This window comes from Salvia miltiorrhiza, chromosome 1, assembly GCF_028751815.1.
Source record: "Salvia miltiorrhiza cultivar Shanhuang (shh) chromosome 1, IMPLAD_Smil_shh, whole genome shotgun sequence".
Taxonomy (NCBI): Eukaryota; Viridiplantae; Streptophyta; class Magnoliopsida; order Lamiales; family Lamiaceae; genus Salvia; species Salvia miltiorrhiza.
Window position 1 is genome coordinate 53,064,636 of NC_080387.1, and position 26,484 is coordinate 53,091,119.

A 26,484-nucleotide genomic window follows, 5' to 3' on the forward strand; every position below is an offset into this window, starting at 1 on the left:
ATAATAATAATAACAACATTTTCATAGATAATATAGTTCAAAACATTTACTAAAATTTTTTTGGGGGGCATTCAATACATTTTAGACATTTTTTACTAAAATACAAATATAATAATAATAATAATAACAACATTTTCATAGATAATATAGTTCAAAACATTTACTAAATTTTTTTTGGGGGCATTCAATACATTTAGGCATTTTTTACTAAAATACAAATATAATAATAATAATAATAATAATAATAACATTTTCATAGATAATATAGTTCAACATTTACTAAATTTTTTTTGGGGGCATTCAATACATTTTAGACATTTTTTTTACTAAAATACAAATATAATAACAATAATAACAACATTTTTAGACATATTATAATTTTTTTTTTTTTTCAAAATTTGGGGGGGGGGGGGGGGGGGGCTTCAGTAATAGATTATGCCATTATGGGATTAGCCTAATAACCTATTCATCTAATTTTATTTATTCATTTTTTGTCATTGAACTGAGTTTATAAAGCTGTAGTATTAAATAGTTTATGTAACGTGGATACTACTAGCCAGGCTTCAAGACTTGTATTTAAAAATAATGATATAGATAGATTTATGATAGTGATTGTTCCATTCTAAAGATTTGTCTTGATTATATGATTTTAATTAGTTTAGCAAACAAAATAGAATTAGGGAATTATGATTAAATACACTATTGTTCTTTTTTAAAGAAAATATTCTAAACTATCAATTTTTTTTATTAAAATAATTAATTATTAAAGATTTATAAAAAATGACACGAGTTTGAGTCACACCAACATTTCAGAGTACAAAATGGGCATTTTTTATTTTCACCATAAGAAGTGGGCATTTTTGCCTATTGTCACTAAAATAAATAACGTTTACATTGTCATGTTAAATTTTAACTTAAAATAATTTTTAAATATTTTTATTTTGATATAATATAAGTATATCCTTTATATCAAACACTAGGTCAATACTTGTATGATACAAAACATCTTAGAAAATAATTCTTTGTAAAAGATAAATATAAATCGAAGTGACAAAATACACGAGGTACACATATGTTATATTATGGGTATATATCAATTGAGAAGTGATGTGTTTCACTAATCTTTTGTGAGCATCACTTACGTTTAGTTCATGTTATATTCATTTTTATTTTATATATTTATTTTGATTTTAATACTTTAAATATTGCAGTTAGCATCATTAATTTTATAATTTATATTAAATTAAGCTTCATTGTTTTTTTCCTATTCATTTATTTAAAATTAAAGGGAAGCTTTGATTTTTATGAAATTTGTGAAATTAATAATGTCAACAACAAAAATAATTGAATTTAATAAATTAATATCAACTCACGCCTAAACGCATATATTAGGATTTAATTACACTAAGTGGAAAGGAAAAGGAAAAACCGAAAATGAAAGAAAAAGAAGTGGCATTTATATTAGTAAAGAAAAGAAGTGGCATTTATATTAGCGCAGTCTGTTGGTAAAACGCTTCTCCTCCAACCAAGAGTTCAGGGATTCAAGTCACTTCTAGAGTGTGAGTGTGTTTTTTTTTTTTTTTTTTCCCCCTAAGTGCAACAAATTAAAAAAAAAAATAGATAAGATAAGTTACTTGTCAATTATACTTCAATTATTTTGTTCCGAAAAAAGGGCAATGAAAAGAAAAAGAACAGAATAAAAGGGGAAAATGAAAGAAAACGGGATATGTTTTATGACAACATTCTGTTGCAAAATCCATTATGTTTTCAAAGATGAGACGAGAGATATTCTTTTCAAGACATGTTATGTAATTATTCTAGTTTCACCTATTAAAATTCTCCATATATACATGGAGGTTGAGATTCATATTAAAGAATGAAATTCTTTAAGAATTATATTTGGAAAAGGTATGAAAGATTTTTTTCTTTGTTGGTGGGTTGGTGTGAAAGAAATAAGCTAACTATATAACGAATTTAAGGAACTATATTCTATTGTTGATAAATTTAATAAAATAAAAATGTGATATATATATATATATATATATATATATATATATATATATATATAGGAAGATGTTCTAATAAAAACCTCTGTTAAAATGAGAACTAGGAACCTAATCTTGACCTTTTAAATATTAGATCTAATGCTTAGGATTTAGTCAACAAAAGAAACTGTGCATCTATTATATTTTACTGTGCACTTAAAAAATATGCAATTTATGCAATTGAAACCAACAATGCAAAATACTCAAGCAAATCGAAATTGTGCATCTATGCAATTGAAATTGTGCATCTATGCAATCGAAATTGTGCATCTATAGTTTAATCTCAGCCCTCTATTTTATTTAAATCAATGGCTTAAATTGGTTCCTAGTTTTCATCTTAAAAGGGGTTTTTATAGGAAGAGGTTCTAATAAAAACCTTTGTTAAAATGAGAACTAGGAACCTAATCTTGACCTTTTAAATATTAGATCTAATGGTTAGGATTTAGTCAACAAAAGAAACTGTGCATCTATTATATTTTACTGTGCACTTAAAAAATATGCAATTTATGCAATTGAAACCAACAATGCAAAATACTCAAGCAAATCGAAATTGTGCATCTATGCAATTGAAACCGTGCATCTATGCAATCGAAATTGTGCATCTGTAGTTTAATCTCAGCCCTCTATTTTATTTAAATCAATGGCTTTAAATTGGTTCCTAGTTTTCATCTTAAGAGAGATTTTTATATTAACCCTACCATATATATATATATATATATATATATATGAGGGCTACCGTGAGAGCACGTCTTAAAATAAGAAATAAGAATTAGGAAAAGTATATGAATTTTACGTAGAGCACATATGAATTCGCTGTATGAAGGGTATGAATTGCGAAAAATAAATTTTTGCTACCTTTGGAATTTGAACTCAGGACCATGAATTCATCCAACATGATGATGAATCAACCGTAGATCTTGATGATCTAAGAGCTGAAAATAATTTTTATTTTACACTCCATCCGTCCCACGAATCTTGACATGTATTCTTTTTTGGATCGTCCCACGAATTTTGACACGTTTCTAAATATAGTAACAACTATTACCTTCTCTCTCCTACTTTATCACTTTATAACATTCTCTCTCCTACTTTATCACATTTTCTCTCATACTTTATCACTTTTATACTTTATTACTTACATGCTTAAAACACTAATCTACAATTTCTTAATTTCTGTGTCAAAACCAAACGTGTCAAGATTCGTGGGACGGGGGGAATTTCTTATACTTATTTTAGCTCTCCTCTGTATAAATATAGTATCGTATTGTACGCATACGACGCGAATCCAACTTGAAATTGTCACGTACTTATCGTGTTGACACGATATGACTGGACACTAATCGTAATCAGAGATGGAACTCGCAAATATACACGTCTTGGACTTAACAAAAGGCCACTTCATAAATGGTCCAATCCCAATCCAATGAACTTGGGTTTGGGCTAAGTTGGGCCTAACTATGGCAAGCTCATCTGGGCCTCGGCCTGGCCGTTCCAATTGACTATTCTAGGATTAATTTTGAGCGTCCAACAACCATAATATACGGAAATTTACCCATTTGGAATTAGAGGATATCATCTATTATCTAATTGTTCATTGTTCGTTTCTGTGAAAATTGTTTGTACAGTTTGAATTTGATGAGACTTTTTCATATTTGATTATTTGGGAATTAAAATCATTTTCTTGATAGGTTAATACGGCACGCAAACTTCTTAAGAACAAGTTATTATTTTTTAAATATATGTATATGTACTGAAAATTGGGATTACGTAATTGCATTTTTTGAAAATAAAATAAAATACTCCTTAATGCGATTTTTTTAAACAGAAATAGTTTTTGAAAAAATAATAATTAAGTGAAACAAACACTATTAATTTTCTTTGCTCGTGAGCTAAACGCTTTGATGCGATTGAGAATATTGTCGTATATAAGTAAATAGGTCATCCTTGAAAAGGATGCCACAGTAGAGGGTAGGGTGGGTGGGGGGGGGGGGGTATTAATGTTTAATTAATTTCAGTTTTTTAAAAACTAATTAGTTATAAATTATAATTCATATATCAACAGCTTGTGCAAAAAGTAATATTTACCAATCTTACAAAATTAGATAGGGATTTCCTCAATTTGATCAAGGATGATTTTATCGTCAGAATATTACAATATACTTATCTTTCATTTTCACGATGTTATTATTAGTTAATAAATTGATCAATCTTATTGGTCGTGTAACTCGTGTTTGTGTACGTAGGTCATATATTGATGGCACTTGGCTAATAAATATATAGAGAACCCTACAATTAATTAAACACAGCAACAAATATAAATAAAATGCAATGCTAAGATCTAAAAAAGTTGATGGGTGTTTAAATTTTATGAACTGCCCTCAATTACTTTGCAACAAACCCTCTGCCATAATAAAAATAATAATTCAGAAACTTCAATGGCACTTTAAATTCTTAGTAATCAGGGTGGCTCCAGAAATTAAATTATTTGCTATACTAACATCGAATTCCAGTGGGCAATGGTTGAGAATTCTTCATGCATTTATTGTTATTAAATCTTTGACTATCTTCTAGTAGTATAATTGTGTGTGTGTGTGGGGGCGTTCATAGTTTCTGAAATTGAATTTTCATTAAGTTTTTTCTGGTTTTGGTTAAGTTTGCAAACATTTATCAATTCTACTTACCGATTGAATCCTCAAACTTTCACTTAGTTCAGCACTATCTAATTATTTTATTTTAGGGGCGTTATTTTAGAGGATTAGCCTCGGGGAACATTTATTTTGAAAAATTAATCTTGATAAATAAAAATAGTAAGGCTAATCGATATTTTTTGTTTATTTTGATGAATTAAAAGTTTGAGATATCTCAAGGTCCTTGACTATTTCTAATTTAAGCAATTTTTGCTTGATTCTTATATCTCATTAAAAGGATGAGATTAGAGGAATCCTACTCTTGAGAATGAAAATACTCAATCATACATCTTATCAATGATTCCTTAATTAACATATAATGAAAATAGTAGGGTTAATCCCTTATTTACTTTGATGGATTGAAATTTCCCAAGGCCCTTAATTGTTTCTATATTGTAAGCTAGTTTTGCTTAATTCATATCTCATTGAAATGGTGAGATTAGAGTAATCCTACTCTTGATGATTAAAAAAAAAAAAAAAAAACTCAATCATGCATCTTATCAATCATGCAAAGTAAATGCCCCTTGAGGGACGTTTATTTTTTGGGATTAGCTTTGATAGATAAAAAATAGTAAGATTAATCCTTATTTATTTTGATGGATTGAAACTTTGGGACATCCCAAGACCCTTAATTATTCATATCATTTAGCCTAGTTTTATTTAATTCAAATCTCATGAAAAATGTGGGACAGGAGAAATCCTATTTTTGATGATAAAAATACTCAATCATGCATATAATCAATCAAACAAAGTAAATGTCATGAGCGTTTACTTTTGAGGATTAACTTTAATAGATAAAAATAGTAAGACTAATATCTTGTTTACTTTAATGGATTGAAACTTTGGGATATCTTAAGGCCTTCGATTATTTCTATTATTTAAGTTAGTTTTGTTTGATTCTTATCCCATTGAAATGGCGAGATTGAAAAAAATTCTATTATTGAGGATAAAAATACTCAATCATGCATCTTATCAATCATGCAAAATAAACGCTACTTCTTCGGTTCATAAAAAAATTGTCACATTATGAAACTATATGAGTTTTAACAAAATGTGAATATATAGGGTTGTTAATGAAATAAGACTTCCACTTTAAATGTAAGTGGAGTTATGTGGACACCACTGCTATAGATGGAAGTGACAAAATAAATTTTCGTGAATGAAAGCAATATGTAAACACACTTATAATGGTAGTTGTTTACTATGGAATACAAAATTTAAGGACTCAACTAAATCATATAAATATTTAATAATTGTATTACGATGTACAAATTAAACGCAAAATTAATCAGATGCTATTTTAAAAGATTTTTTTTAAAACAAAAACAAAAATGTAGGACATGGATGTTTATAAATCATTCCATCTAATGACTTGTGGATTTATTATGATTAATGATTTGTGGATTTATTAGTATTAATATTCCTTTTAAGAACTACACGTACTCAGTCAGAATCAGAATTATCAATTATGAGTCATTTAATTTCCACAAATTCTCATCAATCAGCTCATGAAAAGGGTCTATAACAACTCATCTTTATTACCCTAAAAAAAAACAACTCGTCTTTATTTAGGGAATTTTATATGTGGAGTTAGGTTTAGTAGCCGAACCAAATTTATGTGTGTTTTATAACACATGTCCTATTTCTTCCTTCAATCAATATATTCATTTATACTACGATCTATTTATCCATAAAAATATCAATTCAAAACAATAAGTAACCTTGTTTGCGTTGGTTGTTTGCAGCTTTGGTGCATTAAATATTGAAGAAGATATATTTCATTTTTATGTTTATTTTCATTTTTGAAGTTTGAGCGTTTGGAGCTGTACTGTGATTACGCATGCATAAATATGAGAATTTGAAGTGAAATGGAAATAATTTATTAACGAAACTAATAATTGAACCGTTAAACAATTCATGAAAAACATTATTGACCAAATTAAATGCCTTTTGATAATGGCTGAGACTCTGAATACAATTAAATTTTGGATATTATTCGTATTTCATTTTTAAGTTGGTAATAATTTCATCTATGTTGAACCACACCAGCTATAGCATTAATCTTCAATAAAAAGTATTATTAAAATAATAAATGCTCAATGGTTGATAATTTTATAATTATTTATTATCTCTAGAAAAAGCATTAAAATACAAGTGAGGACCATGTTTGACTAAAAAACGTAATCTAGTCAACAACAAGTTTACTAAATTTCTAGTTATGTCAAGAAATTCGAGATTATTTCCTTAAAAAAGAAAAAACAAATTCGAGATTGGAGCGCGCGGAAAACACTAACGACAGCGGCGGCCACCACCATGTGACGGTGGGGCTGCCGCTCCACTCCGACAATATCTACTTTATTAGAACTGTAACTGTAGCTACCGCAGAGAGAAAAACTGCCTCCAATTACTATATTCCACCTACTGACAATTCAATACTCTCTCTCTCTCACTCTCTGCGGCTTTACTTCCTACAGTACCACACTTTTACTTTATTGTTTCCTCACTTTCTCTTATTCTTTTCCCCTGCGTCCCTCTCGATCACTCCTTTCTCTCTCACACTCTAACACGCACTTGCTTTTATGCTCCACATCATGCCGGCGTCGAAATTGTGCCGTTGAAGCAGTGGACTGACTCACTTGCTTCACATTTTCCCCAACTTTGAGCTCGCGATCCGTAATTTTTGTGTGTGTGAAATGGCTGACAGCGTCGCTTCTCGGTCGGATGACGAGTTCGAGGAGCTACAGTCGCGCCGTTTCGACGACTGTTACAGCCTGAGCGCCGACGTCAGTGAGTCGGAGAGTTCGACTTCGAGCGCCGCCACGTTCTCCTCCGATCACAGGCCGGAGCTGGCTTGCAATTCGGAGTGTTTGACGCCGCCGGCGATCATGCTGCCGGTTGTGGGGGGTAGACACGTCGTCTATCCAGCGGAGAAGCGGGAAACGGATAAACCTGAGCCGCCTGAACTTTCCGGTTAGTTTTCGGCTTCCGATTCTCGGCGTGATCGGACGAACTTTTGGTTTTTACGTGATTTTATTGTAGAGGAATGGAATCGTCGATTATATGTAAAATTGTAGTCATATATTTGAAGACGGTGAGTCAGTGTGTGCATGATAGGAAGGCATGCCAATTTACGTTCATTTATATCATCTTCTCCTTGAGGAAAATAATTAATTTCTGTTCGGTTTTTAGTTATATTTACAATGTCGATGTAGTTGTATTAATCATACTTGATTGGGCAAAATATTGGAAGGTAGACCTTTTGTCTCTTCTCGAGGTCGAGGAAGAATTAATTAGGAATTGAGCAGTATGATCCAGTATGTCGACAGCTCGAATAACAATTTGAAATACAGTATTTTCCCCTGCTTATGGTTTTGATTTCAGATAGCAAATTATGATGATTTAATCTTTGCATTAGTTATGTCTTTCCTGATTGAATGTAGCTCGTGTGATTGCAGAGGCTGAGTTGATGAAGGAACGGTTTGCAAAGTTGTTGCTTGGTGAGGACATGTCTGGTGGAGGGAAGGGAGTAAGTACTGCTCTGGCAATCTCCAATGCAATCACTAATCTTGCTGGTTCGTACATTTCACAAACTCGATTTTCAGAATGTAGTTCGTGTAATGGTTTTTGCTGTCTTTGATTCATTGTACTTGTTGATTGTAACTATTATGGTAAATTTACAGCTAGTGTATTTGGAGAGCTCTGGAAGTTGGAACCGCTGGCTCCACAGAGGAAATTAATGTGGCAGCGAGAGATGGAGTGGCTTTTGTGTGTTAGTGACGCCATTGTTGAGCTTGTTCCATCTGTTCAAGAATTCCCAGGTGGTGGGAGCTTTGAGATTATGGTGACTCAACAAAGATCCGACTTATACGTGAACCTTCCAGCGCTCAAGAAACTAGATGGGCTGTTGATTAGCATCTTAGATAGGTTTCGTGACACTGAGTTTTACTATGTTGATCGAGGTATCATTGTTGCTGATGGTGAACACATTAAAGCATATCAAAGCTCACCATCTTCCACGAGGCCTTCCATAACACTTGAGGAAAAGTGGTGGTTGCCTTTCCCAAAGGTTCCAGCAAATGGCTTGTCGGATGAATCAAGAATGATTTTGCAACAGTGCAAGGAGTGCACGCAGCAAATCTTCAAAGCTGCTCTGGCAATCAATAGCAGTGTGCTTTTAGATATGGAAGTGCCACAAGTTTACTTTGACACCTTGCCTAAGGTAGATCATTTATGCTGTGCTACGATCTAAACTCTATTTTACACAAATAATTTGTTTTTATGCACATCTATATCATATGCTATGTTTGGTCTTTACTGATTCTTTTGTTGAATCATCTATCCTATTTTAAAGTAGCTGTAATTTATCTACTATTTTTCTTTTTCCAGAGTGAGAAGGCTTGTTTAGGCGATGTCCTCTACCGTTACATAACTGCAGACCAGTTCTCCCCAGACTGTCTTCTTGATTATCTGGATCTTTCATCAGAATATAGTACTTTGGAAATAGCAAATAGGCTTGAGACTGCCGTTCACTTTTGGAGGCTGAAATACCAGAAGAAGAAGAAGCTAAACCATGCGAAAACAAGCCTATTCTGGGGAAGCACGGTGAAGGGCCTCGTAGGTGATGCTGAAAAGAGTAAACTCTTTGCTCATCGAGCTGATACGCTGCTCAAGAACTTAAAGCTGCACTTCCCTGGCCTCCCACAGACATCTCTTGACATGAGCAAGATTCAGTATAACAAGGTATCAGTCATAACTTTTCATTCATCACCTGTATGGTTTGTTCTAACAAGGACTTCGTTTTCTGCATCTGATGCATCAAACGCGTGACATCCTTAAGAAACCGCTTCCATGAGTTAGTGTCTTGCTTTAGATTACGTGTATTGTATTGTATTATATCAAGGTAATTTGATTCTAATTCTGAATAACAAACCTGTAAACTAATGCAACAGCATCTACTGAAGAACTGTATAGAATTTATCTCCTTCCAAAATGTGGCAGAACTAGTTGTATAATCTTGTTATAAACACTTTTTGAAAATGCATTCCTAATTTGTATGGCTCCTTTTTGCTTTCCGTGTAGGATGTTGGGCAGTCGATTCTCGAAAGCTACTCGAGGGTGCTGGAAAGCTTAGCCTTCAACTTATTGGCAAGGATTGACGATCTTCTGTACGTAGACGACGCCACCAGGCGACGCTCAATGGCAGAGTCGCTCTCCATGCTCAGTCGCAGAGGTTCAGTGGGTGCTCATCATGATCTGTATAACCAAAACTCTCTCACTTCATTCTCAAACCAAAGCTCCTTCTCATCATCATCACTCATAGGATCTCCCTTCCGTTACTCGATCCCAGTAACTCAGCGGCCCAGTAGACTACGCCGTTCAGTTAGCCATCCTGCCTCTGTCAATCCAAACGGCATAGCAGTAGAGAATCTGAGCCTGTGACTACACGATGCTTCAGAAAAATGACCATTCATTAAAGGTGGCCTAATCGAAGGAGGGGCTCGACAGTGAAGCAGACCGCGTTTGTTGCATCGGACATATGCAAGGAGAGTAGAAGAGTTTGTGATTCACAGGTTTGCAAAGATTTATATGTGCCATAATTAATCGCTCTTGCACCTGTATGTATAGTAGTTCTTCCAGCACTAGGCAGATTTATTGCAACAACACTAACAATATTTCACCTTTATCTACTTGCTTATGCCAAATCTGTCGTCTCTTGGTTTTCGACTAGATTTATTTTTTTGGTCGAGGGTGTTTAACTAAGCTTATTTTAGAACTTTTTAAGTTTATAACAAAGTCTTTTTGTATAAGTTGATAGACTTAATTGTTTCAATTAGGTCCTGAATATTACATTTGATTCTCAGTTTTGATTTTGATTTTCGATTGGGTTTACAAAAATGTATTAGAACGTTCTTTTTTAATTAGGTTAATCTTAATAATTTGTAAAAAAAAATTGAATTAATGCAAAATAAAAACTACAATCTCATAGTCATAGTAATAAAATAATATTCTTATACCATGTGAAACGTTTCAAATTCCATGTGTAGTACTGTAATTAAATTTCATAGGCAGCAGTATTTTGAATTCTTCATCTTTTAAAAATTCCCTAGCCCAACAATATTAGCTAAAAATTCTCACTAAATCCAAACAAACACTAGCTAGATATTACAATAATGAAAACTGCGTGAATAGATTCACAGCAAAATAGCGCCTATTTTAGCGATGTCGCTGGACTATCTTTACAGAAGCTCCGGAAAAGCACTCTGTCAAAGTTACGGTGAAACCTCTATTAAGTCATATCTTTGGGATTATATAAAATTATTTCTAAATTGAGGTAATTCTTTTTTTTTTTAGAATAAATTGAGGTAATTCTTAAATAAAGGTCCAAGATGATTTTTTTTCCCCTAATATTAAAGTCAATATAAAATACACAAAAAGGTTATAATTACCAAATATTATCATATAAAGAAAAGTTTTTGATCGTGAAATTTTTTGATTTTTTCCACCAAATTTTTCTCTCTTTTTTTTTTCTACTTAATTCTTTCTTAAAAAATCGTTAACTTCGATTCATGAAAAAATATTCAATATAAATGTTAAATTGAAGATTACGAAAGGATCATTAATTAGATGTAAAAGTTATAAAAAAAATAAATTTGAAATGAATAAGTTATAATCGTTTAAAATATCAAAATTAATTTTTGTTCTCTCTCATTATCTCTAATAATGCTGAACATCATAATTTTTCACAAAAACTTAGGTACAATCGGGTTGACTTGCACTCAAAATAGTGTTATTTATAAAGTTCTGGTCAGGATACAGATTCAGATTAGGGTGCGGGGCAGAGTCTCTAAGTGAGGGTGCAACCCGATTGTACGGTACATCCTATTGTACCGTACAATCGGGTTGCACCTAAGACCACCTCTAATTTTTTTCATTTTGTTTTTATTTATTGGTGAAAAAATAAATAGATGTCAATTTTTCCTTCAAAAAAATAAATATTATTGTTTTATTATATTTATTCTAAATTTAAATATCATTTAAATTATACTCCATCTGCCCCATACAATATATCTCATTGCTTTCGGGCACAAAATGAAGAACACTGAGCACCCATAGTGGGGAGCGCGGACGCCGACCTAGGCCCCCCACCCACCCACTCTTCCCATCCGCGCTCGGCGTACTCGACATTTAGATTGGGCGCATGATATACATGGTCCATTAACATAATTTTCGGCCATTTAAATTAAATAAATAAATCAATCAATTTTTTGCAACGGTATTGTGGGCAGATTCTGGTAGAGAGCCGTTCCAAACTGTTCTTTGTGTTTTTTTTTAGCTTCTCCATCTATTTCTTTGTGCTAAAAAATGGATGATGGTTGGGGAAAATATATCAGCAATCACCCCCCAAAATTATCTCCCGGCAATGCAAATTCACCCGGGCAAGCATTCTCACCATTCACTCAAGATTCAAACACCTTTCCAACAGTGGGTATTGAGGGAATCAATTTGAACGATCAATTTACAGCGACGACTGAGCTCGAGGTGGAGAAGATAGCCTCTATGCCGCCGACCACCAAACAAAGAGGTGGCTACACTCCGGTGGAGATGACACTCGTGTGTCCTTTTTATGCGAATGCCACATGCGACTCTGTCAAAGGCTCCGGCCAAAAAGGAGCCACCTATTGGGGCGACATCGTCAAGAAATACAATACTCAGCGGCCCCAAGGCACAATCCCATGCGACGCGAGGTAAATAAAGTCGCACATTCAACGCGTCCAAAAGGACGTGAAGTTGTGGGAAGCCATCTACGACAAGTGCCGGACAAATTGGAGCTCTGGCATTAGCAACGGGCAAATCACCACTCAAGCACAACAACATTACGCTTCCGAGTACAGTGGTAATTTCAAGTATGAACATGCGTGGCATGTGCTTCGTGAATGTAAAAAATTCCACTCCTCCGAACGCTCAAAGGGCTCGAATGGTCGTTATACAACCACCTCTAGCGAGCAAAGTATCTCCACAAGGCTCCAAGGTCAAAAGTCTACGAAAAAAGACAAAGGTAAGAAAAAGGCGGAATCGTCCGGCGAGCAAACTCAAGCTCTCGAGGCCATGGAGAACATGGTCAATGTTATGAGAATCTTCTCTTAAACCTAACGCGACCTCGCGGGCGGCATCATCTTGGGTAAGGAAACCTCCGGCATGAAACCCGACGAGTTGGCGTTTTACTTGAAGAAGGTGGGAGAAATCAAGAAACACAATGATCTCCCATAGATTGTAGGTTTTTTCATGTTTTTTTAAATTCAAGTAATTTAGGACTTTATTTTTATTGTAATGCAATTTTAATTTTTAATCAATGTGGTGTTAGATTCTAATTTCAATGAAATTTAAGTTATTAAATATAATGTTAGAATTAATTGAAAACAAACATTAAAATTAAATACAAATTAAAAAAAATTATGAGTCAAGGGGTTGACTCTCCAATGTGGGGTGTTAGCTCTTAAGTGATGGGGGCCATTTTTAACTGCCAATGTTGACTCTCCATTCTGGATGCCCTAAGAAATGTGTAATTCGTAGATAAAGTGAGTTAGTTGAGAGAAAAATATATTGTGATTCGTATAAATGGGTAATTGCCCCTAAATACATTACATTTCCTCATTTTCTGGAATTGCACATCACCTTTAAAATCTACCTCTTAATATATAACCTTTCCATTTTTTTTTTCCTGAAATTGCACATGGTGAGCCAACCACTGATCGAAAAAATGACATGGACACCGGAAATGCCACATGTACACGCCGGAAAAAAATATTAATTGATGTGACAACCATGTAGAAAATAACACATTTTTTTTTCTATTAAATTCTAGTTTTTCATATTTGATGCCAATGCATCGCCACAATTCCTCCGCCGTGCAATTACAGGATAACATGGAGACAGTGGGGTTAAGAAAATGACAGCAAGAACAAGGCTGGTGCCTCCGATGGCCATGTACACTCTGCCGATGAAGTCGTTCTTGCCACCAATCCCATTTGTTCAAGAAAAATAAGAACAAAAAGATTTAATTAGGTGTTGTTCTAGAAGATATATAGGCAAATTGATGATTCTTGCAAGAAGAGGCAAATAGTGAATATAATACTTAAATCTTATTCGCATGAAACTTTTTGTACTTCTGTGCTATGCATATACAATAGTACTATTTACTACTACTTCCGTCCCTGAAATAAGTTCCTCTTTTTCCATTTTGAGACGTCCCCCAAATAAGTTCCTCTTTCTTTCTTTCTATTTTTGGACAACTACCCCACCACTAATAATACTTTATTTATTCTTACTTTTCACTTTCTCACCACCAATACTAATTACAGTATAACACTTTTTCACCTTTTCATCACTCTCAATACTAACTATAACATATTTTTTTCCACTATCAATACACTTTACCATTTTCCTTAAAACCCGTGCCGTCCCCAAAGAGGAACTTATTTTGGGGACGGAGGGAGTATTATTTGTTAAAATTCTCATAAGTAAAAGCACGCGTGATGCTTGTACCGCGATATAATTTATTATTTTTAAAATTTTAAACCATGTAAAAAAATTCATTATTTATGAGTTAAATTAATTGATAACAAAAAAAAATTATATTAATATATTGGGTATTGAGACATATGTGTGTGTATATATATATAGTGGTTCAAATGAGTCCAAATTTCAATGGTACACTGCGAATTTTCCATAAAATATTATGAATTCATTGTAAAAGTTGTGAATTAGAAAAAGAAAAAAAAATCACAGTATGTAGGATTCGAATTTGAACCATGAATTTATTCATCAAAGTAATGAGTTCACTGCAGATCTGCACGATATAAAAAATAAAAATAATTCATATTATTATGATATACATCTAGACTCATTTGAAGCACCTCATATATATCTTTATTAGTATTATTTTTCCTGAATGGGGGTGTAGGGAGAGGTTTAAGAAAGAACCACTAAATAAAAGAAGAACGGAGAACCATTTTCAGCCATTCAATCATCAAGATTTACGGTGGATGCATCATCTTGTTGGATGAATGCAGATCCTGGGTTCGAATCCTGAAGGGAGCAATTTTTTTTTTAATTTTTTGAGTGTATTAATTTTAACAGCGAATGCATTAATTTTTACAGTGAATGCATTAGATTTGATGGTTTTCACGTTCTCACAAATAATGTAGTTCTCTCTAGAACCACTCCCTGAGGATGTATTTCGTTAAGGCGAGACCTGAAAAAAATATGAATTGCGACAATATAGAGTTTTTGCCTATAACCGGGGTCCCAAGTTAGGTCTATGAATTTTTATTCCTAAACAGAGCATTTCTTTATATAGGTTTCACTGTTGTTGGAATTGTTGTATATGCTTAATTATTACAATAAATTATTTTCAATTCAATCTCGAGTTAATTGATAATGTAAATTGTCTTATACAACCTTATTATATAAATAATTTTTCAGTAAGAAATATCCAAAAAAAAATCTAATGTACTTACAAAAAAAACTGTTATTGGATAGATCTATTCTTATTGAAAAAAAAAACAAAATAAAAAAAAGAAGAAGAAAGGATTGGGAAGGTTCCAATATGGGAGAAAATTGGCATGTAGGTTTATTAAAAGCTAAACCAACTTGATAAGATAATGTGTTGTACTTTTCATGAAAGAATATTATACAGTGAGTTGTTGAGCCAATTGGTAAGCAAAGTTATGGGGTTTTTTGGTAGGATTATTAGAAATGGATTTTACATACTTTTTACTTAATCAAGAATGATAGGAAAAATAGATTATATATAAGAACGGAAAATGGCTGCATTTACTAGCTCATAAAATGCTTTGCCTTGTTAGGAAAAGTAGGTTCGTTTTCCCGGGGTAAATGTTTAGCTAGTTAAACAAAAACAAAAGAAAGATGTGTGTTCATGCCAACATGCATTAGCTTAACTTACTAATTAGATCAATGACGCTTAGCTCAAGTGGTAAAATTGAAACACCTAAAAACTCTTTTTTGTAAGAAATTTTGAGTTTAATTTTGTTTGGGTACGATGTTGTTTTTTTTCTTTATATGGATAGTAGTCTCACGTGCGTGCGATTATTTTCTCATATTTATGTGGTGTAGAGATTTTGTCTGCATGTAAATAACTTATTTAATTATATAATAAATACGTCTCGTAAATCTCAACAAAAAAAAATGTACTAGTTGGATTTAAGTTTATGTACAATACCACACAAATCATATAATAGTGATATGTATAGATTCATGCGTGTTTTGAATTCGAGATCTTCGGCTCATAAATACCTATTCCACTATTCTTTTTTTTAGACCCATACCCTATTCCACTATTAAGTAATTTTTAAAGGGATAAGCTGAACTACATAGATGAATTTATTTATAAATTTCTTTTAATGTGATTCAAATAAAAAACTAAGGAATAAAAATAAAATTCGAAAACAAACGAGGTTTTTTTTTTTTAAAGACATAGAGTTGAGAATCAAATTGAAAGATGATTAATTATATTCTTACCACGTTTCAAATTAATGGGTAATCACCTCTATAATGTTAATAAGCCATTAAATCAGCAATTGACCAACACAATAATTAAGTTTTAAACCCATATTGCATGCGAAAGATTGTTTGTGCTAATTCTTTAACCCTTCGTCAATATACAAAGCACCAAAAATGGCATGTTTATTGTAAAGAAACCACATAAGCATCGATTAATTAAAATGACTTAAGTTAAATGTAATTTAATGGATAAAGTTCTTTTTTTTAGTAAAAAAAAAGTTATCTTATTATAAGAACATCTTAGTACCTTTTTAAATTCAGCTTATTAATTCTCCAAAGTAATTTTTTAAAAATGAACTGTCCTCGTCAAATATCTTGAAAGCTAAAAAATTTATAAGCTCCCACTAAATCTTTGATCAGAATTACTCTCTCCGCCCCCAAATAATTTTCTATCTTTCTTTTTTGGATCAGCACTAATTATTGTGCCAAAAACTAACAACTATATCGAATATTATGAAAGAAAGCAATAATCACACTATGAAAACGTAGAATTTCGTATTAAGCATGAGGCTATGAGTATCAAGAACGGCAAATGACTATATCCACTACATTAGGGTTTTTTCCCTTTTTGTAAGTAACAACAAAGAGATATATATTAGGAATAAAACTCTATCTAGGGCTATAAATCTTCATGTATATTTTTCTTCTTTCCATCTTGATCCTCTCGAGATTTCTCTCAATCTTGATACCTATCGGCGATCTTTATGGGACTCTTCATTAAATAGATTCTATCTTTGAGGAATTGGGCTCGTCTCGTTTGAAGGCTACAACGATGTGGGCTTCAGCCTAAACAGCTTCGAAAGATTGATGGGCCTGCAAGACCATCCCATAATTGAGCCTTTGCTTATCCTTCGCAGTGATGTCTCGGGTCAGGCAGGGCTGTCTTAACGGTGGAACAATGCTATTGATTGTGGGTCCAATGTGTACTGAACTACTTTTCTCCGATACTTCAGGGATGCATATTTTTGTCCTCATCACTAATAATACTCCATTTATTCTTATTTTTTACTTTTTCATAATTTACAATATTAATTATAACACATTTTCATCACTTTCAATACTAGTTGTAATATTTTTTTATTATTTTTAATACACTCACCAACTTTGTCTTAAACATGTACCCTTCCCTCCTAAAAAATTATTTGAGGATGAAGGAAGTATAAAATATGAAACTAATTAATTTGCACTATTAGTCATTGTATGATCGACGGTAGTAATGAAAAAAGACATATCAAACATGAAATCAAACTCTATACTGCATATATCGCCCCGAATCATTTGTTCGTATTTTAGTTTGAAATGAATGCTTAATTTATTTACTGATATTAATATAAGGAATAGGTGAATATATAAGAGATTAATTTGGACACCATATATATTTGAGGGGCAAATTATGATTTTGTTAGGGCAGGTGTTAAAAAGCGAATTTAAATATGATGAAGCTGTGTGCGTGCTTGTGGACAAAATCAGAATAACAGAAAGCACTAATCATTTGAGGGAGTGGTTTCTATCTTCTAGGAAGTATTTATGCTTTTTTTTCTTACTCAAAAACCTCAATTAAATGATTTCAGCCACTAATAAAAATAAGTCGACAAAATAATTCAAATTATGTGGTTAAGAGACTGAAAAATTATTGGTGGCAAGATTACAAATAATGGTTCTACCTAGAGATTACTCCCTCCATCTTTAAATGTCACATGACACAAAATTACACATATCATTATATCAAAGAAGTATATAATTTTACATGCATATTCTTAATTATATTTCTTAACTTTAAAATTTTATTTAATTATAATATTAAAATACAAGTAGAATTAGAAATTTTGGCTCAATTTTACTCTAAAATTTAACACTATGACATTTAAAGGGGGACAATTTTTTTTTTCTAAATTATGACAATTATTTGAAGATGAAAGGAGTATTAATTAGTTCCATAATTATACGTAGAGGTTATTAAAGTATTGGTAACTCTCAATTGCCACCTCATGTCATTATGGGCGTAAAAAAAGCACCTCGTAAATTGTGGGAATAATTTTGCATTTTTATTACTCTCAAGTAATCGCAGACACACGTTTAAAAAAGCAAATGGAAATAATTTTTCATTCTTCAATGTGGGTGATTATATGGGTGATGTACTATTTTGAATAGCCTGCTTTTCCTGAAAAGACTACTCGCAATTCTTAAAATGTTCATGTATTTATTTTATAAATCCAATTTCTGATCCATATAAAATATTTAATAAATCTATGGAGCCACGTGGCCACCCACACACTATTATAATAAGGAAAATCTTAATTTATTTAATTTATTTTTTTAAATAAAAATAGGATCTAGTTATTTTACTATATTCTCCATATTGTATTTAATTTTTTTTAATTTTTTTACATTTTTTATTTTTAATTTATTTTTTAATAAAAATAAAAAAGTTATCAAAAAATTACAAAAAAATAATTACAATGTAGAGAATATGATAAAATAACTAAATCTTATTTTTATTTTAAAAAATAATTTAAATAACTTAAATTATTTTTTATTTAGGTAATTTGTGAGTGGTCACAATGTGGCTGTTTAACATTACTCTAAAATATTACCACTAATATTAAAATATAGGATTAATCGTTTATAATTATTGAAGTTCCATATATAAATTCAAAGTATGACGCGATAATTACTAAATTATTAATTTAATACTCCATCCGTCCACGAAAGAACTTTCTATTTTTCCTTTTTCAACGTTCACAAAAGAACTTCCTACCTATTTTTGGACTATACCCCACCACTTATAAATTATAATCCTCTTAATTTTAACTTTTTACAACTCCCAATATTAATTATAACACTTTTCACCACTCCCAATACACTCAACTGGAGTACCTTTTATTCACTCTCAATACACTCAACAATATTTTTTCTTAAAACTCGTGCCACTCCCTCCTAGGAAGTTCTTTCATGGACGGAGGGAGTATAATTTTATTATTAATTTTTTACCAAATTTACTATTTACATGATTAACCGAATAATTAATCTTATTTCATAAAAAAACAATTATTTACATGGCTAACCGAATTGCATGATCAACCTTTATCTTAGTCCATCTGGGTCATTTACAAATATTTAGATGAAATTAGTTTTATTCATTATTTTGAATTATACTCAATCTAAATACTTTTAATTTATATACTTTCCGCCCACAAAAAGTATGTCGTGATTAATTTTCTTTTCGATTCATTTATATATATATATATATTTTCATAATTTCATTTTCAATTCGTCACCAAAAAAGAAGTCACTTTCTTTTTTTTTTTCATCACTTCCATTTATAGTTCCACTAGCATTTAAAATATGATCTTTATTCCACTCACAACTTCACTCATAATTAATTAAAATCTGTATTTTTTATAATGGAATAAATATTTTGTAAAATGATGGAGTTTAAGCAAATACCATAATTGAAAACAATCTTATAAATTACTCCTTTTTTTTTATAAGGAAAAAAATAATATAAAACCAACGGTACCAGAGGTACCTAGAAAGTCATACATGAGGAAAGAGTAAAAGTTTTGGAACACCATGACAAAAAATTAACATCCGGGGACCAAATTCTAAAAGATGCATTCCAGCTCCACAATCTTCCTTTAATCTCCATCACCACCTCGTCGGCACTCCAAGTTTTTCCTTCAAATCTGCTTTCATTGCGTCTCTTCCACAACACCCAAATCTTATAAATTACTCCTTCCCTTCCGTCTTACTTCATTTTAATTTATTTATTTTCAACACGGTCATGAAAATGTAAAATTATAATGCAAAATGAACAGTACATTTAATAAAGTAGGCTACATTCGTTTCGGCACGGGAATTAAGGAGTTGTAGATTAGTATTTTAAGTGTGTAGTTAATAAAGTATAAAAGTAATAAAGTAAGAAATAGAAGGTGATAAAATGAGAGAGAGAAGGTAATAAAGTGATAAAGTAGGAGAGAGAATGTGATAAAGTAGGAGATAAAATGTGATAAATATTTCCATTTTAGAAAAGTGGCCAACTTTAGTGGGACGCCCAAAATGGAAATGTAGCCAACTTTAGTGGGACGGAGGGAGTATTTAAAATGATTAATGATTACTTGGACATAAAAGAAGTAAATGGGACAATTCAAAAATGATCGCGGAACATTTAATGGATCCAACAACATATTTCTCTCCGTACATATATGAAAAAACAAGGGATTGAACAAGAAAATACTTTCACTACACGTAAATTCAAGTACAAGATAGATATAATAACAAAAACATTAATTACTACCTCAACATCATTTTTTTTATTTACGGGTACATTGACAATCTTCACAGAATTAAGCCAAACATGCATGTCAGTATGTCACATATATTTTGTAAGAAAACATGCAATATATGGTTACAACTTTACATATTTCTCAAAATAATTAATCAACGACTGCAGTGGCGGATCCAGGGGGGGGGGGGGCTAGGGGGGGCTTCAGCCCCCTCCCAATTTTTGAGTTTTTTTTTTTTTTTTTTTTTTTTTTTTATTATAGATATATATATTTATTATTTTGTTTTATATCTATATATATGTGTATATAAATAAAAAAATACAAGAAAAAATATAGTAATACATTATTTATAGTATCCAACTATCCATATTAATTGCTCAACACATTGAGTTGTTACATTTATAGTATTATTTTTATCATTTTTTCTTTCTTAGTTAATTTTTAATGTTAAATTTGAGTCAATTCTAAAGGTAAAAGTAAAATTACTAATTACTAACAATGAAAATTAGTTTATTTGTTTAGAAGATGAAACAATTTTTTTTAAGAAAAATGAATAAAAGTACGTTTTTATATGCTTTCAATCTACTTGATGTTGAATTAATTGAATTGCGAACAATTATCTTATTATATTAAGTGATTGTTGAAAAAATGTATGAAATGAAGTGTACGGAATGCTCAAAAAAATTTGCTTCGGGGGCTCCCGCCCCCGAACCCCCGTGTAAATATTTTCAAGCAATGTAGTCCAATAGATTCAGCCCCCCCTAACATTGAATCCTGGATCCGCCCCTGTCAACGAGGACAAAATTAAAAATGAAAAAGAAATAAATTGAAAGTGCCAAATGATCGATGATCTTGAACTAGCTAGTAGTATTTGAGGAAGATTTTACTGTCAGTGAATATCGCAGAGAGAGAGAGAGAGAGATTGGAGCAGATGGGCTGCTGCAGCTAATGAAGCTATACATATATACATGGCGTCTTAAATACTACAATTATTTAATGCTAAAATTGTCAGAAAATTCAATCATGAGCCTACGTAAAAATACGAGGCCTTTTACCCTTACCCACTGCAAAAACCAAAAGCACTAATTTATTCTTCCTTTTTGCCCTACCATCCCCATTTCTCCCACTCTAATTTGCATACGCTTTTTCCATGTCAACTTTTTCCTAAAAAATGCAGGAAAAGAAAAAAAAAAAAAAGTTTCTTAGTCGGGATATCGAATGTTTGTGAAAATTACATACGTCTAATCAAGTTATATTTCTTGATCTTTTATAGAATTCGGTTGTGTAGAATATTTCTGTTACAAACAAACACTAAAAACCCATAAGAGGAAATGAATCGTATTATTCTTTTATTTTAGGGAAATTCTCTCCGCGAAGTTTGCTTTTCTTGGCTAAAAACCAAGGGGGTCAAAAAGGCCTCAAATTTTTGATCCCTTTAATACCCAGAGATTCCAACAACAGAAACCTAAATATATTTAACACAGAAAAAAAAAATGAATCAGTCAGCATTTCTTGAAATAACTTTGTAAATTAACTAAATGGAATAAAAATTAAGTAATAAGTTCCATACACTAGGGTTCAGCTGTAGGAAATTAGGAAATCCAGATAGCCAATATTGCCACTACAAAACACAAAAGCACAAAAACAAAAATATGATCAGTAGAAAAAATAAATCCAATAACTAAAATTTCAGATCAAGCATACCTTGACCTGCAAACAGTTGCAGTATAATTTGCAGGAAGAAAAAACAAACAAGTGAAAAAAGGGGGGTTTTTTTGACAGAAGCAAGAATTTATGTATTCATGAGGGTTTTGCAAAGTGAAGCCAACAGAGCTCAGTTGGCAGTATGCCCACCTCCTCTAACTAACAAAAGAAAAAATATTTGCAACATATTCATAAATTCCACATTATTTATCTTGTTTTTTTTTCTTTCATGGTAAAAAAAATGATAGGAGGAGGTGGACAGAATGCCAATAAACTCTGTAAGAAACCCTTTGAGAAGCCCACCATGAAATTGATCATCATAGATCCTCTCTCTCTCTCTCTCTCTCTCTCTCTCTCACACACACACACACACACACACACACACGCAGACGAAAGGATGTCAAGAAGTAGATGTGGAGAAAGAGATGGAGATGGAGAAAAGGGGCAGTTGGGGGGCTCTATTTAAGATGTGAGGTGAGGTGAGCACAGTAAATGTGTGTGTGAGAGAGAGAGGGGGGTATAATTAATGGGAGTGGTGGTGGTGAGGGGAGGGGTAGTTTACTTTGAGAGAGAGAGAAGGTATGAGTAATTAAATCAGATTAGATGGTTCATTCTTTGGGGCATATTTAGGAGGAAAGAATGATGATTGTGAAGTCCTCGTTTGTGATGAAAAACCCTCTCTTCCTCTTCCTTGTATCATTATAACCCCCCTCGCCCACCACCATCTATATCTCACTTTTTTCCTCTTTTCTTCTATTTCTCCTCCTCATAAACTCACAACACCACCCCTCTCTCTCTCTCTCGTAGGCATAAAGAACGAGAGAAGAACCTAAAAAGGTCCTCGGCTTTGAGGTTTGTGAGACACAATGAAGTTTATGAGAATATTAGCTCATTCACATGGTTGTAAGGGCACAACTAGGGGCTAGTCCATCGAGTTTCGGGCCAATCCTATCGAATTTTGGGCTAATCGAATGCGAGCTAATCAGGTTGATTATTTTATCGGATTATAAATTTTCAATTCTAACCTTAAACGTTCGGATTTCGGGCTAATCGTGTTAAAGGCGTAAAAATAAAATAATTATTTTATTTTTTTATTCTTAATGATCTAATGTAGAATGTATAAAATATACATAGAAATAAAAAAATATAGATTATATAAAATATAAGATATTGAAGAAAAAATCAAGATTATATAACATATAAAATAAGTTGGTAACAATAAAATGTTCAACTTTGTTAAAGAAAAAATAATAAAATATTCAACAATAGTTTGAATTCATAGAAACAAAATATCTCAAAAATACAGAAAAGTGAAATAATGAGATTTTATTTGTCATTTTTTAATTTTTAGTTAATTGTAATAAAATATAAATTTCGATTAAATACAATACACATATTTATATGTATACGAATATAATCAATTATGCAATCCGCACACAGGCGGTACTTTACCATCATCCAAGCGAAGTGAAAACATCACCACAAATAGACGAAATTGAACTCAAGACCTATCACAAAGAAAGTCTTTGGGTGCTCTAGCTTTGTCACTAGAATAATGCCTCATTGGCACGCCAATTTATATGTATTGATGGCTAGGGGTGAGCAGAAACCGAACCGACAGTCAAAACCGAACCGAACCGAACCCTATTGGTGCGGTTTGGTGCCTATTCTACTGGTGGTCGGTTCGGTTCGGTTCCTAAAGATGAAAACCGAAAATTTTCGGTTCGGTTTCGGTGCTGTGTTTTTGGTTCGGTTTTGCACCGAACCGAACCGACTAATATTAATATTATATTAAATATTTATATTTTACAATAGATATTTAACTTTGTAAAGAAAAAACCCTAAATCCTATTCCTAACATCTGCTGCGCCGCATCACTGATTTCAGAAATCAGAATTCTCAATTATCCTCCTCCTCCATTTCGCACGTCCTCCTCCTCCCTACCGGCGCCGTCCGCCCATCGCCTTCACCTCTTCGGCTCTTCCGGCCTCCAGCGGCGCCGTCCACCAGACACCGTCTGTGTTTCTCATCTCCATGAATTTATTTGTGTGCGTGTGGCGGAGAAATCAGAGGGAGAAGAGGGGCTTAGGAAAAGGGGGGTCAGGCGGCGGCTGCCCTCATCGGGGAAGGGTGCAGCGCCGCCGTTGACTATTTTGTGTGCGTGTGGCGGAAGGGAGTACCAGCCTCTACCTTCGTGAGTTGTTTGTTTGTGAGTCAGAGTGGTCGAGGGAGATGTGGGGTGTCAGTTGGTGGAGCAAGAGACGAAGCCGGAGGGCCGACAACGGTGTCGCCGGCGCCTGCGTGCGTTGTGTGCGTGTATGGTGAGAACAAAGAGAGAGACGAGATTAAAGGGAGGGAGGCGCAACCATAATTTTGTGAATTGAGAAGAGATAGGTTTTTCCAATTTGTGGCAGCCCAAATTGTGGTCGGTTCGGTGAACCGAACCGAAACCGACGATTTTTCCAGTTCGGTTTCGGTTCGGTTTTGGGACTATGATTGGTGCGGTTCGGTGCCCAATTTGAGCATCGGTTCGATTTTCGGTTTTGGGTTTTTGGTTCGGTTTTGCACCGAACCGAACCGATGCTCACCCCTATTGATGGCACAAACTTAATTACGGTATTAGTTTGTTATTAATTATGAATGGATTAATAAAATAATCATTTTAATATAGTAGATATAAAAAGTAGTTCCTAATAGTTTTAGTCAAAAAATAACTTTTTTCATATTTTTTTTATAGTTAATATTTTATATTCACAATATAAAAATATGACTATTTTGATATATTGACTTTTTAATTAATCCCAAAAAATCCTCAGGTGAAGAGAAGCTGGCTAACATTACATTGGATCCTCTGTTCCACAACTTATTGTATTTATCGAGTTCTATTTTTAATTTTTAGTTATTTTTTCTTTAATTTTAATTTATTACTATATAGTAAAAATACAAGATAATTAAGATTCACTCATTCAATTATAGTTTATAGTTAATTATTCTTTTACATTTATTTATATTAATGATTTATTATTAGGGTATATGATTTTTTTAAGTTTTAATTTACAATAATAAATACTATTTAAAATTGATTATATAACCTTTTATTTTTATAGTAATAAAAAATTATAAAATATAGTGAAATTAAAAGTGTGACACAGGTTGTAGGATGAAGTATTGCATCCTAATGCGGGCAAAAATTTTCCTTGGTGGACTTAAGCTTCCAACGAGCAAAACAATTAATGGTGTTTTGGAACATTATTCGTTGCCAAAAGAATTCGTAGAATCTGAATATAGTTGTAACTTGTAAATTGGACACATCTTCATTTTTTTGTTTTTTTTAGTGTTGTTTAGATTAAAAACCGCATTCTAGAATCCATAATTTTTAACTTTAAACTTAAATACAAATAAATAAATTTGACATCGGTATATTAATTTTAGAGAATATGCATTCATATAGCCTTATTAAGCAATTAAACTCAATTTTTGATTAACACATTTGAAAAACACAAATTATGACCATTTTTTACAATTTCGGTCCAAAATATCCTTGTCCGCGCCCATTCTCTACTTCGCTCACTGCCCCACAGTCGCAGGCAAGCCAGTGGCCGCGCCTTTCTCTCCCTTGCCCTCTCTTGCGCGCCGTGTTGCTCCACGGCCGCGCTCTTCCTTTGCGCCCTTTCTCTTAGCATAAATTAATGATCATAACGAATGATACAATTGGCACGAATTTACCCATTTGTACCAACTGCCACGTAGCCTCGCAGCCGCTGGAAAGCCAGCGGTCGCACCTTCTCTCCCTCGCACGCTCTCGCTCACGCCGCGTTTCCCCGCGGCCGCTGAAAAGTCAACGGCTGCACCTCTCTCCGCAACCGCGTCCTCTTGACACAAATTGCCATAATAGTGCCAAATGTACCTAACACGCGCGCAAATCCTAATACGATCCACCCTAATTAAGGGCAAAATAGTTTTAAAACATAAAAATAGCCAAAAATTATGTTTCATTACTCAATATGAATATCTCACAAATTGACTATTAATTTTATGTTTGTTTATTTTTTAATTAATTTTCAATTTTTTTTCTTTCAGTACGAAAGTGTTTGAAAAAGAAATGATGGTATGAAAACCGCATTATAAATATTCATACGTTGAGGCGTTAGGTAAAAATACAGAAATAATAAGGTATAAAAG

At 32.6% G+C, this 26,484-nt stretch overlaps 2 protein-coding genes and 1 long non-coding RNA gene across 3 annotated transcripts in view; 2 read left to right on the forward strand and 1 right to left on the reverse strand.

Annotated features, from left to right (window-relative positions):
• The window catches only part of LOC130992384 (T-complex protein 1 subunit beta-like), a 629,300-nt gene that overhangs the window by 29,280 nt on the left and 573,536 nt on the right, over window positions 1-26,484 (forward strand). The window lies entirely within an intron of this gene.
• On the forward strand, window positions 7,172-10,434 carry LOC130992357 (rop guanine nucleotide exchange factor 1-like). Its single transcript, XM_057916958.1, has 5 exons — window positions 7,172-7,702; window positions 8,188-8,304; window positions 8,413-8,951; window positions 9,119-9,472; window positions 9,812-10,434. Exons 1-5 carry the CDS (start codon window positions 7,426-7,428, stop codon window positions 10,169-10,171), a joined length of 1,647 nt encoding a protein of 548 aa, XP_057772941.1. The 5' UTR covers window positions 7,172-7,425; the 3' UTR covers window positions 10,172-10,434.
• On the reverse strand, window positions 21,846-22,647 carry LOC130993509 (uncharacterized). Its single transcript, XR_009091688.1, has 2 exons — window positions 22,303-22,647; window positions 21,846-22,219 (listed from the first exon to the last, which is right to left on the reverse strand). It is a non-coding gene; the product is annotated as an uncharacterized LOC130993509 (long non-coding RNA).